The sequence below is a fragment of the Lactuca virosa genome, chromosome 3 (assembly GCF_052849685.1).
Source record: "Lactuca virosa cultivar CGN04683 chromosome 3, Lactuca_virosa_CGN04683_v6, whole genome shotgun sequence".
NCBI classification, from domain to species: domain Eukaryota; kingdom Viridiplantae; phylum Streptophyta; class Magnoliopsida; order Asterales; family Asteraceae; genus Lactuca; species Lactuca virosa.
Window position 1 is genome coordinate 275,742,956 of NC_136428.1, and position 18,422 is coordinate 275,761,377.

The 18,422-nt window shown below is 38.2% G+C and overlaps 1 protein-coding gene across 1 annotated transcript; it reads left to right on the forward strand.

The window, feature by feature from the left end:
- The first annotated feature begins 15,440 nt into the window (after positions 1-15,440).
- LOC145164608 (secreted RxLR effector protein 161-like) lies at positions 15,441-16,704 on the forward strand. Its single transcript, XM_079083319.1, has 2 exons — positions 15,441-15,928; positions 16,650-16,704. The coding sequence occupies exons 1-2, from the start codon at positions 15,441-15,443 to the stop codon at positions 16,702-16,704; spliced, it is 543 nt and encodes a 180-aa protein (XP_078939445.1).
- The last annotated feature ends 1,718 nt before the right edge of the window (positions 16,705-18,422 follow it).

Consider the following 18,422-nt stretch of genomic DNA (forward strand, 5'->3'; position numbering starts at 1 on the left):
TTTAAATAATAAAACATACTATACATACTGGTGGTAGCCAGGGTTTTCAAACAGAACATGTAGCCATGATTTTCAAACAGAATATACTATACACATTGGTGGTAGCCAGGGTCTTACAAACAAAACATTCTATACGAAGGTTTTCTAAATAGAATTCGTCATGCAATACATCTAGTAGAAACCGAGCATACAAACTAATATGTTTTATATACTACAACCGGATACAGTAACAAACAATTTTAGTTAATTCTATAATTCCTTAGCTTATGCATCCGGGTTATGTATGAAGAATATTCGATAGACTGTGGAATGTGTGGTTTCCGCCTCATTTCCTGTTCCTTGTTTGGTTGTGTGCTTAGGGCAGATCCATATAGTCAACTGTCTGTTCAATATTTGTTCATACTTGGCCTGCATAAGTTAAGTGATCATAGAAAGAACTAGTATTATCATGCTTTTACTAAAGAAAATATATGGATTTTCTTGGAAACGTACGAATACTTTTACAGATTCATCAATAGGTTTTCATTACAAAAACATCGCTTATGAACTCACCAGCTTTATGCTGATACCCTTTCAAAACTGCTTGTATTCTCAGGAAATCAGTAGACAAGTACCTCTTGGAGTTTTGAGAAGACAGAGCGTATAGAGTCTCATCTTTTTCTTTTAGTTATACTTTTGATGTACAAATACAAGACTCAAACCGATGTAAACATCTTTTATAATATATTCAATGTAATGGTTGTCTTTACTATGATTACTATGATGCAATTGTTGTGATACTACATATGATGTCATCCACCCCCGAACGTTTCCGCCGTTCCGGTTTGGGGTTGTGACAGATTGGTATCAGAGCTATTGTTTATAGTGAACTAAGTATACCGAACCTTACATGGTATACAACTATAAACACTAAGGGGCCGAAGTGCTCTGAACTAAAAGTATACTTTTAAAATATAAGTATTTTATAAGAAGTATACAAGTATACATACGTACCAGAAACATTATCATAAGTAGAACAAAACAAAAATATTGGATGTTGGACACTGTGGTTAAACCTAGGTAGTTATGTAATCATGTATGGGATCAATATAGCATGATCAACTTTATTTATTTGAGACATGACCAACATGTGTCTGGGAGTGATTGTGGTGTTGCAGCAAGCCTAAACTTACCAAGATATATACATCAAGATATCGATGGAACAGAGCATACAACTTAAAATACTATAGGAGTATTTTAGCTAGAGCCGAATATAGTGTAGAGATTCATTCCAACTGTTGCTACTCATTTCTTCCTAGCGATAGTTTACTTGCATTGGGAACCTTTCTCTATTTATCGCTTAGTAGAACACTTTATCTATCATGCTAAGATATATCTTGTTTCATATCTCTTGATTCAAAATCTAGGGGACTTACCATCCTCTTCTTCCTAACTATTTTTTTAGAAAAAGCTGCCTCCCAGAAAGAGACCCAACAAAAGGAACAACAATCCTCCGCCACCGCCACCTCCTCAGTTCGATCCCGTCATGTTCCAGGCGGCAGTTACACCTGCTGTGGTTGCGGCAATGTCTCAAATGAATCCAGGCGGTGCTGGCGGATCAGGAGGTGGACCCAATCCCCAAAACCTTGGTGGTAGTCAGGGACATCAAAAGGAATGTTCCTATAAGGACTTCATGAATGCAAAACCCAAATCTTTCGACGGCAATGGAGGAGTCATTGCCCTAACCCGATGGTTCGAGAAGGTCGAATCCATTTTCAAGATATGCGCTTGTTCTGAGGCAAACAAGGTGAAGTTTGCAGCCTGCACCTTCACCGACAGAGCACTGACCTGGTGGAATGGTCGAGTCAAATCCCTAACCCTGCCGGTAGCGAATGCCATGGGTTGGGAAAGCTTAAAAGAGCTTATGCTTGTTGAGTACTGCCCAAGGGGCGAGATGCAGAAGTTGGAACACGAGCTCTGGAACCTGAAGATGAAGGGTTCCGACATTTCCGCTTATACAGCTAGATTCTGCGATCTGGATCTTCTATGTCTGGGAATGGTCACCCCGAAAAGCAAGAAGATAGAAAGATACATTTGGGGATTGACGCCCCCAACTCAAGGAAATGTCTTGGCTGCTAAGCCTTCTACTTTTGATAGCGCCAAGTGACTGACGCAGACATTGATAGATCACGGAGTTGATCTTGATAAAGTGGCAGTCGCTTCCGAACCACCAAAGGCAAGTGGTGGAAAGAAGAAGTTTTGGAACAAACGAAAGGGCCAGTCTTCGCAAGAGCCCTCCAAGAAACAACAAACAGTGGTAGTCCACGCTGCTACTACTCCTGCTGCTGTTCTAACTACCCAAGCACCTGCCAGTAGATATGCTGGTACTCTTCCAAGGTGCGACAAGTGCAACTTCCATCATCATGGGCAGTGCCGGGAGTTGTTGTGCAACAGCTGTGGTAAGAAGGGACACACAACTCGATTCTGCAAAACACTAGTCCAACCAACCAATCATGCTCCTGGAGCGGGCGTTGGTCAAGCCTGTTATGGCTGTGGGGAAGTTGGGCACTTCAAGAGAAATTGCCCCAAGGCAACAACAGGGGGTAACAAAGGGAGAGTGCTGGCGATGAGCCAGGAGGAGGCAGTTGCTGATCCCACCGTGGTTACAGGTACGTACCTCCTCGACAACTCTTATGCATGCATTCTTTTCGATTCTGGTGCAGAGAGAAGTTTTGTTAGTCATGCATTTAAACATCTACTGAAGTGTAAATCCCAACCTTTAACTGAAACATTTACCGTCAATATGGCTAACGGAAAGAAAGAGAGCACTAACGACATATTCATAGGTTGTACCCTTACCCTAAACGATCATTCCTTCCCAATCGATCTTATGCCAGTTTCCATAAAAAGCTTCGACGTCATCATCGGTATGGATTGGTTGAGCTGCAATCGCACTGATATCCTTTGCTACGAAAAATCCATCCGTCTCAATCTGCCCTCGGGAGAAGCCCTCATAGTCTATGGTGATAAACTCAGCTCAAACCTTCGTATCATTTCATGCATCAAAGCCCAGAAATACCTGCGAAAGGAGTGCCATGCATTCCTAGCTCATGTCGTTAACGGAAAGCAGGAAGTTAAAGACCTCGAGAGCATCCCCGAAGTCTGCAACTTTCCTGATGTCTTCCCCGAAGATCTTCCCGGAATCCCTCCCGTGCGCCAAGTCGAGTTCCGTATCGACTTAATTCCCGGAGCTACTCCTGTAGCTAAGTCTCCATACCATCTAGCGCCGGCAGAAATGCAAGAGTTATACAGCCAGCTCAATGAGCTACTCAGCAAAGGATTCATAAGACCAAGTTCCTCACCTCGGGGAGTCCCGGTCTTGTTTGTGAAAAAGAAAGATGAATCCTTTCGGATGTGCATAGATTATGGTGAACTGAACAAGCTTACCATCAAGAACCATTATCCCTTACCCAGAATAGACGATCTCTTCGAGCAACTTCAAGGAGCCAGTTATTTCTCGAAAATAGACCTGAGATCAGGGTACCATCAGTTGCGAGTCCATGAGAATGATGTTCCCAAGACAGCATTCTGAACTCGCTATGGTCACTACGAGTTTGTAGTAATGCCCTTTGGTCTAACCAACGCACCGACGGTATTTATGGATATGATGAATCAGGTGTGCCGCCCTTTCCTTGACAAGTTTGTAATCGTGTTCATTGATGATATACTTGTCTACTCCCGGAGTGAGGAAGATCATAGACAACACTTGAGGCTAGTATTAGAAACACTAAGGGCAGAGAAACTCTATGCAAAACTCTCTAAGTGCGAATTCTGGATCAGAAAAGTAACCTTCCTTGGTCACGTGATTAGCGAAGAAGGCATACACGTGGACCCTTCCAAGATCAAAGCGATTGAGAATTGGTCAGCACCGAAGACGCCCAAAGAAATCCGTCAATTCTTGGGCCTCGCTGGCTACTATCGCAGATTAATCCAGAATTTCTCCAGGATTGCTAAGCCTTTAACCACCCTGACTCAGAAAGGTGTACCCTTTTGTTGGGAAGAAAAGCAAGACACTGCGTTTCAAACGTTAAAGCAGGCCCTATGCAGCGCACCTATTTTGTCTCTGCCTGAAGGGACAGAGGACTTTATGGTCTACTGTGATGCATCCAATCAGGGCCTAGGTTGTGTGCTCATGCAGCGAGGAAATGTAATAGCTTATGCCTCGAGACAGCTGAAAGCACACGAGGTCAACTATACAACTCACGATTTGAAGTTGGGAGCATTGGTCTTTGCGTTGAAAATTTGGAGACATTATCTCTACGGAACCAAGTGCACTGTCTTCACCGACCATAAGAGCCTACAACATATCTTTGATCAGAAAGAATTGAATATGAGGCAACAGCGATGGTTAGAGCTACTCAGTGATTATGAGTGCGAAATACGCTACCATCCCGGCAAGGCCAATGTGGTAGCGGATGCCCTCAGCCGGAAAAAGTATTCAGGTCATAGAGTGAAGGCACTAACAATGGCCATCCATTCCCATCTATCCGCCCAAATCAGAGAGGCTCAGCAGGGAGCCTTGAAACCAGAGAACATATCGGATGAATCCTTGAGGGGGATGGAAACGAACTTAGAGATCAGAGGAGATGGAGTTTACTATTTCATGGACCGGATTTGGACCCCAAAGTTCGGCGGTTATAGGGAGGTCGTCATGAATGAATCTCACCAGACCAGATACTCCGTTCACCCAGGCTCGGATAAGATGTACCTGGATCTCAAAAAGCTCTATTGGTGGCCAAACATGAAAGCAGAGATAGCTACCTTTCGCGGGCAAGTGCCTGACTTGCGCCAAGGTGAAGGTGGAATATCAAAAGCCCTCAGGTCTACTTCAGTAGCCAGAAATACCTGAATGGAAGTGGGAAAGGATTACAATGGATTTTATCACTAAATTACCCAAATCTCCGAGTGGGTACGATACCATGTGGGTAATTGTCGACCGATTTACCAAATCCGCCCACTTCCTGCCAATCAAAGAAACGTTCAAGATGGAAAGACTTACACAAATCTACATCCAAGAGATAGTTCGTCTGCATGGTGTGCCTGTGTCCATTATCTCTGATCGGGATAGCAGATTCACCTCGAGATTTTGGCAGTCACTGCAGAAAGCTCTTGGAACTAAGCTGGATATGAACACAACTTACCATCCTCAAACAGACGGGCAGAGTGAGAGGACCATTCAAAAATTGGAAGACATGTTGAGAGCATGTGTCATAGACTTCGGTAAGTCGTGGGACACCCATTTACCCTTGGTCGAATTCTCCTACAACAACAATTATCACACCAGTATCAAAGCTGCGCCATTTCAAGCCATCTATGGCCGTAAGTGCAGATCCCCTCTGTGTTGGGCTGAGGTGGGCGACACGCAGCTAGCTAAGGGTCAAGTCCCCGATAGCACTCTCACAGGCCCAGAAATCATCCGAGAAACTACAGAAGATCATACAAATCCGGGAACGACTAAAAGCTTCAAGAGATAGAAAAAAGAGCTACGCAGATAAGAGACGAAAACCCTTGGAGTTCCAGGTTGGTGACCGTGTTCTTTTGAAGGTCTCACCCTGGAAAGGCATGATACGCTTTGGAAAGCGTGGAAAGCTGAATCCAAGATACATAGGACCGTTCGAGATCCTCGCTAGAATCGGTCCCGTAGCTTACAAACTTCAGTTACCCCGAGAACTTAGCAATATTCATCCTGTCTTTCACGTCTCGAACCTTAAAAAGTGTTTATCTTACGAAACCCTCGTGATCCCTCTTGATGAGATCGAGATCAACGAGAACCTTAACTTCGTGGAAGAACCAGTTGAAATCATGAACCGGGAAATCAAACGAATGAAACAAAGTCGCATACCCATAGTGAAGGTCCGCTGGAATGTCAAGCGAGGACCTGAATTCACTTGGGAGCGCGAAGATTCCATGAAACAGAAATACCCTCATCTTTTTCCAAGTCCATGATTTGTATTCTATGTTTGAATTTCGGGATGAAATTCCCTCTAACCGGGGGATGATCTGACAATCCGAACCTTTTTCCGTTTCCAATTAACCGATTTCCGTTAATAAAATTTAAATTTTATAGAGTTTCCGTCAAACTTTTTGGTTTAGAAAATCATCTAGTTTTATATATTTAAATTTTAGATGCGAGTCGGAACCAAAGTCACGCGAAAAACCCGAATCTTCTTGAAAAGTAACAGTTTTTGGCCTAAGTGAGTCTACGGCCGTAAACCCGTGTACGGCCGTACACTCGTTTACGGCTGGTGCCAGGTGGACCCTACCACTGACCATACCCCCAGTCTATATATATGAGACCCCACCTTCTTTTGAACCTTATTGGCCGAAAACTCTCTCATTGTCTCTCTACCTCTTTACCGTAAACCCCCAAAAACACCCTTATTCTTCCGAAAATCATCGAGCATCTTCATTGGGAGTTGATTTGGAGCACCTAGAACACGTTTTTCATCAAATCCAACATCCTTGTTCTTGAGTGTACGGCGGTACACACTTCAAGTCTGCAAATCTTCAATGACCGTAAACCAGTTCACGACCATACACACTTCAAACCTTCAAAGGCCGTAAACCCTTCTAGAGGTAGTTTACGGCTGTAAACTCCCTTCACGGCCGTAAACCCCATTCACGGCCGTAACACTTCGTTAGTGGTGTATTAGACTGAAAATCCGCTTTCCTCGATTCAATCAAGTCCCGGTAACATTCCTTAACCGAAAGCAAGTGTTTTTCTAACACTTTATCTAACGAAATCGCTAATTTAGATAAGTATATGTATTTAATTGTTATTAGGATTCCGTTAAGTGCCACGTACAACAACTCGAGGGTCTTCGTTTCCAGTTCGTTGATTCCACGCTTGGACACAACTAATAGTGAGTTAATACCCCTACGCTTTTACTGTTTTTAAACATTTTCAGGGGGAATACAAGCCAAACATAAAGAAATCTTTGTGAAATTATACAAAAGGATTTCAACACGTTAAAACTTATGCAATTAATACAACCAAAAAGGTTTACATGTTTTATAAAATATTTAGATATTTTATCCCTTTTGTAACATGATGAGCATAAGGGACATTTTCAACTTACAAACATAATTGCATAGTTTTCAGATCGATACACGAAACAAGTACACAACATACATACAAACTATAATAGGTATAGTTTGGGATTTTAGTATACAAGTTTACAAATTCAAAGTCATACCTTAGCAAGACTTATAAACTATGATAGATTTAGTTTATGATATACATTAATACAAGATTACAACATTTAGTAATTATTTAAGTATAATCATTACCTATACAGTGTACACACGGTTTCAAATATAAGAGATCAATACAGAACTACGCGTAAACTAAATTATACAGAATTGTGAGACTCTACTTCAAAACTGTACCCTTCGGTGTACTGAATTAAATCCTATCATAGTATAACCAGAGTCTCCTGGAGGGAGAGCGTGAGAGTTGTGAATAAATCTATTCGGGACTGACAATCCCACACTTGAACTGCTAGCTACAGTTAGGCAGGCATGCATGGGGTGACAAATGTTATTTATCCGACACTTGAAGAACGTCGTAAAGGTCACTAGGTCATATCAAGCATGGTTATATGACTCACAATAGTATAAATTAACCTTTGTTGCGGAATTTCATTTTTCATTAGTTTTATTTTAAATAATAAAACATACTATACATACTGGCGATAGCCAGGGTTTTCAAACAGAACATGTAGCCATGATTTTCAAACAGAATATACTATACACACTGGTGGTAGCCAGGGTCTTACAAACAGAACATTCTATACGAAGGTTTTCATAGACTGTGGAATGTGTGGTTTCCGCCTCATTTCCTGTTCCTTGTTTGGTTGTGGGCTTAGGGCAGATCCACATAGTTAACTGTCTGTTCGATATTTGTTCATACTTGGCCTGTATAAGCTAAGTGATCATAGAAAGAACTAGTATTATCATGCTTTTACTAAAGAAAATATTGGATTTTCTTGGAAACGTACGAACACTTTTACAGATTCATCAACAGGTTTTCATTACAAAAACATCGCTTATGAACTCACCAGCTTTATGCTGATACTCTTTCAAAACTACTTGTATTCTCAGGAAATCAGTAGACAGGTACCTCTTGGAGTTTTGAAAAGACGGAGCGTATAGAGTCTCGTCTTTTTCTTTTAGTGATACTTTTGATGTATAAATACAAGAATCAAACCGATGTAAACATCTTTTATTATATATTCAATGTAATGGTTGTGTTTACGGTGATTACTATGATGCAATTGTTGTGATACTACATATGATGTCATCCACCCCCGAACGTTTCCGCCGTTCTGTTTTGGGGGTGTGACACCTTTACATTGGGAAGAGAAAACGTTTCTAGACTTCCAATGTTGCCAGTGTCAATGGAAGTTTGGGAGATTGATCTTTCAGTCAAATTTGCTTCACCAGTGCGCCAAATCATTGTTGATTCAACATCAATTAGCAAGTATGTCAGATCAATAAGGGTCACGTCGTGATCTGTCATATAGTAGTCTTTAACAAACTGACCATACGACTCGGGAAGTGATTGAAGAACCAAGTCAATAGCCAACTTCCTCGGAAAAACGACACCCAACATCCCTAGTCTATCAATGTGTGATTTCATCTCCAAGACGTGTGCACACACAAACCTTCCATCTTGGTGTTTGCTTGCCAATAGGGCTTGAGTAACCTTGAACTTTTCAAGTCGACGAACACGTGGGTCAGGGAGAATAATTGAAGGAGGTGGAGGAAGAAGTTCCAGCAAAGCACGGAGAAGGGATTGATCTTTCACCTCGATCGTCATGTGGAATATCGTCTTCATGATGAAAGCTTTTTTCAAATGGATAAGGAAGAACACAGTTGTCAAAACTAGACATCTACAAAACGGGAGAAATTCAAGTTAGTTGATTTAATCCTTAATATAACACCCAAATGAAATATTAAGGCTAGGACCCAACACAATAATTCACAATTCGGAAGAGGGATATCGTAACCCAATTGTAAACTATTTGTCGGTAGGTAAATGACATTTACCAATTCCACCATGAAAACGAAATTTTAAACGAATTAGGTTTTTAAATGAAACTCCTAGATCGTTTGAGATTCATTGAACTTTTCAATGGCATGTTTAATCTCGATTATGCCCTACAAGTTTGTGACTGGGATACTGAGGATCACAAACAAGGTGTGAATAACCATGCAAATTAGCTTGGTACTCTGGATGTCATTTATCATCTAATCGATGTGCCGGTTAACCACACACGCTCCATCAATCAACGATAATTTATGAGCTACCCATTTACATCCTTTATTAGTCCCATATTAGTGTGCTGGTTAACCACACACGCTCCACTAACGACTAATAAGGTGCAATGTGCAATTTCATGGGTTAGCATCAAATTCACATTTTTCCTAAAGTAACTAAGATTGAGAATTTATAAAAGGTTTAGTTACTTTATATGTTCATTATACTTTTAATGAGAATGTCCTATCCTACCCGTTCGTCTAACGACCCTCCACTGGTCAAGGGTGCGGTGGGTAAGAGTGGATACCCAATGACGGTCATTCTACAGGTCGCTTCCTTAAACACCCCTTATAGACCAGCATCGTGAATGAGGCCTACTAACGTTAATACTGACTTTTTACTTATACATATATAATATATTAAACCTTTAATTTTATATAGTATAAGGGTGTATTTTATACATTTAAAGTACTAATGGTTTAATCTTTTAATAAATTAAATTTAAACCTATCTATGGATTTGTTAATTGTGTTTTAATTAAAACACTTAATTAATTAATTAATAAAATCCGTGAGGGTGTAATTTTAAACTCTTAAAAAACTAGGGTTTTAGAATTTAATATTTCAAAATTAAAACTTTTTAATCAAATTTTAAATTCCAAAACTTGAGGGTAAGTTTTGAAACTTTTCAAAACCTTCTAGATCAAATTTAAAATAATTAAAATAATCATATAATTTTACCATTATCTAAATTTGACCTAATCCAATTTTATTTTGCAAGATAAATACAATTCAAAATTTACAAATAATTAGTTTATCATATAATCTAGTAATTATCTTAAATTTTGACCATTATCTTCCAATTAGATTAGGATATCCATTACCATATTAGAAAAATCGGATTTTTAATTAGTAAAACAACTTATGGTAACCATCGTTATCTAATTTAAGCCAAAATCCTGAAAATTTCATCAGACCCGATTCCACGTTGTGGTAGGCTTTGCCACGTCGTGGTATCAGACAGAACAAAAAACAAAAACTTTTTTCTAGCTTTGAAAACATTACAATTGCATCATATAACAGAAAAAGCATCCTAGGCTCTGATACCACTGATGGGTTTTGAGCACTACAACATTCCTATGGTGTACATGCAACCCTAATGCTTTGGATCTAAGTTTTTCTCAAGTTATACATGCATATAATCATCCAAAGCATAAACCCTATGACTAGCATACACAATTTTAAAATTCACATGTAAATTAGGGTTTAGTCATTACCTCACTTGTTATATTATAATAACAAGTACAATCCTTGCTTGATCTTGACTTCTGAAAGCCTAGTGCCCCAAGTGTTGCACCTCTGATGGAGTCACAAACACCCAATGCAAAGGAAGATTTGGAGAGGTAAGGAAATTTGGCCAGGGTTCTTCTTAGAATGCTTAGAGCCAAAAATTCTAATTAGAGGGTCTTTAAATAGCTGTGGCTGCTAAGGTTTTTTGGTGTAATCCCTAATACCTTACTTAGGCACCAAGTAGCCCATGGACTCCCTCCTTAGAGCCATTTGGACGAAATCTATAAGGCTTCCCCCTTAGGATTTCGTCCACTCCACTCTATAGATTCCATTAGCCCAATTATGCAACTTTTAATGATTTGCACAACATTCCCTCAATTATTAATTAGTTCCTTTTAATCCCCAAATTAATACTAGATTAATTCTGATTAATTACCATTTAACAACATGATTTCCAAATAATATATTAATCTTATAATATATTAATAAAATCATTCTGAGTACCAATTTATTATTTATATAATAAATCCTACTCTCTCTCCACTAGTCATCATATCAAGTTGCATGAGTGAAGGCAACCCAAAAGGACCATGCTCATAATCAAATCAAATACATATCAAATATAGTTATGAGCTTAGAAACCTAATCCAACAGAAAGTTCAAGTGTATGAGGATACAGAGAAATTCGACAAAGTAATGAAGGAAAAAGGTCATCATTATCTCGAATCGAACTCTAGTTTTTATCCCAACTTCAAATGCAATGATGATGTAGTATTTGCAAATCAAGTTTTTGTTACCACAGGAAATGGAGAGAAAGTAAAATCTGAAATCAACAAAAATTTTGATGAACACAACAAAGGAGTTTCGAAAGAAGGGTTTTTCTCAAACCAAAGCACGGTTGAAAATACTCTTAACAAGAACTCATCCACTTTTCAAAGACAAAAACCAAAAAGAATTTGGGAAGTTAAAAGTGAAAAACTATTTGATGGCAAACAACCAAATGAAACATTTTCTGAAAAAACCAAATTCAAATGCTCAAAGTTTCAAAGAACAAATTCAAAAGATTTCAAAAGAAAATGGAATTTCGATGACTAAAGCACGAAAGAAGGTTTATTGACAAAATGTCGAGTCTCGTAAGAAACAACATATTTTGTCAAGAAAATTATCTGAAAAGGAAAAGACTGAACAAGTACAGACCTTTTCTCAAGAAAAGTCTTTTTTTAAAAACAAAACCAACAATCAAAAACCCAATCTAAAACAAAAATGTTTTCCAAAAAGAAGTTCAAATTTCTTGAGTCCAAATCTAAAACCAAATGTTCAAAAACCAAGAAATGAGAGTTTTATTAAAAACCAACAATTAAGGAATTTTACTCATAATCATCAAAACAAAAGGTTTTCACAAAATCATTTTCAAAGAAGTGGTTTTCAATCATATGAGCAAAGGAATTTTAATCAGTTTCACAGACAAAAATGTTTTTCAAATGAACAACAAGTTTTAATGGACCAAATGTTGGAGATAATAAACTTTTTCAAAATCGTTATCAATCATATGCAAAACCAAAGTTTCCAAAACGAAGTTTCGAAAAGATGGAAGTCAATGGGAAGAAAAATAAACCTTTTAAACCCAAACAACCGAATTTCCCCAATCCTCTTTCGAACCAATCAGATAAAGCTTCGTTTACCAAAGGGAAATCTGATGTGAAGAATATTAATCACTGGCTCGAAGGCAAATGAAAACTTTATCAATCAGGGAAGTTTTCTCAAGAGGAAATCAGGTATGCTTATGAAACCTACTTGAATGAGTCTTCAAATGGTAACTCTTCATCAAATGAGTCGAATCCTTCTGTTCGACAATGGAAAGATATCCCCAAAGCAAAGGTTGATGTGAAACGAACTGAGAATGAAAAAGGGAAATTCAGTGTCGAACCTAAACCAATGAATGATTTCATTTCGATACCCATGTCTAATGAAGTTGACTTAATCGATAGTTTGATATCCAAAGTTCGGAATTGGGTGTCAGGTTCTTCATTTCACATTGAATTTCAAACTAATCACCATGGACCCAAAAAGCCTTGGGGACCTAAATTTTTCCATTGATTGCAGGTTTTATGTGACGATCAATATGATGAGCATTGTTACATCGATAGTGGTTGTTCTCGTCACATGACTGGTAGGAAGGAAAACTTGCGAGATTTTCGAAATTTGGAGAATGCGGGTGTGATGAAGGTTGGAAACAATCAAAAGTGTCAAGTCAAACTTTATGGGAAAGTCACAAATGGGAAGTTTACAGTGAATCGGGTAGCCTATATCGACGGTCTTCAAGATAACTTGATAAGTGTTTCGCAACTTGTTGTGGGCACCGGTAATCAAGTTGTATTCGATGAAGAAGGAAGTGTGATTTCTAACAAAGAAACAAAAGAGGTCCTACTCAAATCGAAGAGAAAAGGCAATATGTTTACTCTTGACATCAAACCAATTGTTGGTGTTCCCTCAGTCTATTTACTTTTGAAAGCATCATCCGATATAAGCTGGCTATGGCATCGAAGACTCTCTCACTTGAATTTCAAAAATTTGAAAAAATTGGTGGTAAATGATCTTGTTTGTGGTTTATCTGTTTTAAAATTTGATAATGATTCTTTATGTGTAGCGTGCGAACAAGGAAAGCAACATCGACAAGGTCATCCAATAGTCATCGATTCGAAGATCATTGAACATTTAGAACTTCTTCACATTGATCCTGTGGACCTTCGACTGTTGAAACTCTCAACAAGAAGAGGTACATCTTGGTCATTGTTGATGATTTTTCATGGTTTACTTGGGTTTACTTTTTTTCGATTGAAGTCAGAGACAACACAAGTAAGGATTGATTTCATCAAGCATATTGAACTTAGTCTAAGAAAGAAAGTCAGAAAAATCAAAAGTGATAATGGCTCAGAATTCAAGAACCATGTTCTTGATTCATTTCTAGCTGATCGTGAGATAATGCATAATTTTTCATCTCCTTACACACCACAACAAAATTGTGTTGTCGAAAGGAGGAACTGGTCTCTTTGCGAAGCAGCAAGGACGATGCTTACATATGCGAACCTTCCACAGTATCTCTGGGTTGAAGCGGTTTCGACAACTTGTTTCACTCAAAATAGATCTTTTATTAATGTCGAAATTTTCCATGTTTTTGGTTGCAAGTGTTTTATCATGAATCTCAAAGATAACCTTTCGAAATTTCAGTCTAAGGCTGATGAAGGGATATTTTTGGGGTATTCTAACAATTTTGTTGCATATAGGGTGCTGAATAAACGAACAAGGAAGATTGAAGAAACTTTTAATCTTACTTTTGATGATCATTATGTCAAGCGAGTTGAAAAAAGTTTGAACAAAAACCAATCATCAGTTAAACTGCTGATGTGTCTCAAATTTTGAATTCTTTAGATTTTAATTATGATTTAATTTTCGGTGTTCCTGACAGGGCAATCGATGCAGAACTTCATGCGGATGACAATCAGATTCCTGAAGTATCGAAGCACTCTAATGATTCGACTATAACTCAGGATTATGGCAGTCCACGATCATCAACGAATTCTTCAATACATGTCGAAAGTCATCTAGTGTTGAGTGATGATCAAGTGGAGGGGGAGCACTTGTTTTCGATACCTAATGTTAAGGGGGAGCATACTTTCGAGGGGGAGCATAGTCAGACGAATGAAGATGTCGAGGGGGAGCATCTAAATGAAAATCCAATTGTTGAGGGGGAGCAATCTGGATTTTTACCAAATACTTCGCATGATCAAACTGATATTTTCCATGATATGAATGACAATGTGTGTGGTGCAGGTGAATAACCAGATGAAATGTACGAATATGCACCATTGGATTTTGATCACACATATCCACCTATGGACAAATGGACACGAAGTCATCCAAAAGAACAAGTTCTTGGTGATCCTTAAGCTGGAGTGTTGACAACAACTCAGCTTCGTGCTAAGAATGAGGTACTCAATGTGCATCAAGAATTTTATATGTTCAATTTTTTTATTTTGAAAATTGAACCAAAGTAAGTTAAGGTTGCTATGGAAGATCCTGATTGGGTTGTTTCCATGCAATCCGAATTGGCTGAATTCGAAAGAAACAAGGCTTGGAGGCTTGTTCTGAAACCTAAAGATGCATTAATTATAGGCTTAAAATGGATTTTCAAAAATAAAACTGATAAAAAAGGTAATATAGTGAGAAATAAAGCAAGTTTGGTTGTAAAAGGATATTCGCAACAAGAAGGTATTGATTATGAAGAAACCTTCACCCCTGTCGCAAGACTCGAGGCTGTTCGAATATTTTTAGCTTATGCAGCATACAAGGATTTCGATGTCTATCAAAGGGATGTCAAGAGTGCTTTTTTGAATGGTGTACTGGAAGAGACTGTGTATGTCGAGCAACCACCAGGTTTTATTAATGATAAATTCCCTGATCATTGTTATATTCTCGATAAAGTTGTTTATGGGTTAAAACAAGCACCACGAGTGTGGTATGCAACTCTTACCAATTTTTTAAAGCAATCGAAATTTAAATAAGGATCAGTTGATACCACTCTCTTTCGAGAGAAAGTTGGGAATCATCTTATGCTTGTTCAAATTTATGTCGATGACATTATTTTTGGCTCTACTGACCCTACATTGTCAAATGGGTTTGAGAATATGATGAAGAGTTAGTTCGAGATGAGCATGATGGGGAAGATCAACAATTTTCTGGGATTAAATATTCGTCAAAGCAGAGAAGGAATCTTTATCAATCAAGAAAAGTATTCTCGCAATCTACTTGAAAAGTTTGGAACGACGAATAGTTCGAAATTGCGAGTACCTATGGCAATTGGCACACGACTTGGAACTTCGTTGGACAAGCCTGTTGTCGATCTCACATTGTACATGAGCATGATTGGTTCGTTGTTATACTTAACTGCGAACCGATCTGATATTATGTTTGTTGTTTTCAATTGTGCTAGGTATCAGTCAAATCCCAGGGAACCTCATCTTATTGCTATCAAGAACATCTTTCGTTATCTCAAAGGGACATTTTCGTTGGGTTTGTGGTACCCATCGAAGACTGATTTCTTCATTCAAGCATTTTCCGATGCTTACCTGGGTAGTTGTCAACTTGACAGAAAAAGCACAGGTGGTGGATGTCAACTTTTGGATGGGAAGCTTGAAAGTTGGCAATTGAAGAAACAAACTTGTATTTCGATTTCAACAGCCGAAGCAGAATATGTTGCTTCTGAAGCTTGTACTTCTCAAATCATTTGGATACAAAGTCAACTACATGATTATGCAATCAACATGGAAAAGATACCGTTGTATTGCGATTCACAAAGTGCCATACACAGCTGCCATAATCCAGTGCAACATTCAAAGACCAAACATATAGCACTTCGCTATTATTTTATCAAAGATCACATCGAAGATGGAAACATTGAGGTTCACTTTGTAAAGACAACAGATCAGGTTGCTAATATCTTTACCAAACCATTAGATGAAAAGACTTTTCTAAGAATCATTTTGGGCTTAGGAATGATTGATGCAAATGTTGTTCCTAGTATAACTTCGTCATGAAATCAAGACGAGTCGACATATCGCTGAATGATTCAGTCGTTACTGTTCACTGTTCAACGTTAAACACGCTTCGTTTTTTATTTTCCTCTGAACGATTCAGCATACACTTCTCTTTTCAAAGAACAAGTGTTGTGTCGATGTATCACCTTCCCATGTCGATACTTTTCATTTTGTTTGTTGGGTAAACTTTTCTTATTTTCCATAGTTGTTTCAATTTCAAAAACAAAAATACCAAAAAGATTTTCTTATTTTCGTTGTTTCAATTTCAAAAACAAAAATACCAAAAAGATTTTCTTATTTTTGTTGTTTCAATTTCAAAAACAAAATTACCAAAAAGATTTTCTTATTTTTGTTGTTCCAATTTTAAAAACAAAAATACCAAAAAAAATTTCTTATTTTTGTTGTTTCATTTCAAAAACAAAAATTCAAAAATATTTTTCGTTTTTCTTTTGGATGGTTAACAAGTTTTGGTGCAGCTTGCTATCGAACTCTTATGGAGGAACTTGCTTCACAGCTTTAGGGAAAGAAATTCATTCGATACTTTGTACTAGTTAGGTGTCCCTAGAAGCATGCTGCAACATGTTGTCCCAAGCCTCCACGGCTCAATGTGTTTTGAAGCCTTAATGGATTTCTCATCATGAGAATTCCTTCCCAATTAGGATATATTCGCATTAATCAATGAGCTAACTTACTCTCTTATATCGAGTTAAGAGTTACATGCTTGGTCCACAATTAGCAGAGGTACACTTCGATTCTTAACCAATTTTTTCATCAACATACTTCTTCACGAATCACACACTTCACTTGCATATCGTCGACATCTCTGGTAGAAACCAACCAGGATGTAGATATCACACAAGTCTGTGTTAATGATCCTGATTCCTGAGACCGTGATGAAGGTAAAACCCAAAATCCCAACTCATAAAGGAATTGACGGTGAACTTTATGTTCAATATTTTAACAAAACACTTGTTTCGGTACCATACTTCTATATTCAAAATCATATTCCTTCGTTATGCGTGATCTTGATAAAATGCTCTACACCCAAGACATTTTTACACAACAAGGTCCAGGAAATAATCAAGTTTTTTTCGGAATATGATTTCTGTCTGAATATCTTCTTGAACTTTTGTTACTTGAAATTTTTTCCAAAACCACTTGTCAATGACTACACTAGTTATACAAGTAGTTTTTGTCATTGAATTCACACCTATGTTAAGTTGTGATCATGAACAAAATTGAGCCAACCAACGAAGCCTTTTACAAAGGAAGCCCTTCGATACATCTCTATGAGTATTCGATTATAATTCATGGGAAACTACACAAGTTGTTTGACATCTCTCTTGATGTAGAACGAAGCGATCTTTGCCCGGGTTCTTACTGCCTTTGTGTCAATTTTTATTTGACATCACCGAACCAATTTTTTTTTATTCTCATCTTATTCTTTTCCACACTTTTGCACACACTGAAATCCTTGAGGTGCTGAGTAATACCAACTTAGGCTGATGATTTCGAAAAGTCTGGCATATGACTTCGCTTCTAAACCCAAAAGCGAAAGAGCCAACCTCCATGCCGAAGGTTTATTGATGGTTCTTATACTCTTTGGGGCACGCGAAACGAATGTTTGGTGTGACGGTTTGGTTGCTTCATGGTTTTCAAGGAAAAAGGGTTCATCACTTTTTAGACGTGGAGACTTTTACGGCTACATGGCCGATTTTCAAGGAAACACGTGGCATGATTTTAATGAATAACCGATTCAAATTCAAACTTAGGGTTTATGTATGAAAGGATTTTGGGGTTATATCATTCAAACTTTACGCGATTAGGATAAAGATTTCCCCCAATTCTTTTTCCTTATACTTAATTGTTCTCTCAAAACTTCAAACCCTAACAATGGCGGCCACAAATGTGAACTTTAATCCTTCTCAAACTACCGATGATGCCACATCTCAACCTCTGTTGAAGATCCAAAGTACCAACTATAGAGTTCAGCCGGATGTCTCAGAGTACCCATAAGAGTTGCAGATGTTAATCGTTTCTCTAAATTACTCGGAGCTATCTACATTGATGTCATCTTCCTTTTATGTTCCGATGAACTGGTTATCGCTGGACGAATCAACTGTTGTGTTCAACAAGACAACAAAGGTTGTTACTTTTCAACTTACCATTGAGAAGAAATACAAACTGTCAAAGAAGCACTTTAACCAAATCTTGAACATTCCCAATGTTGAACCTTTC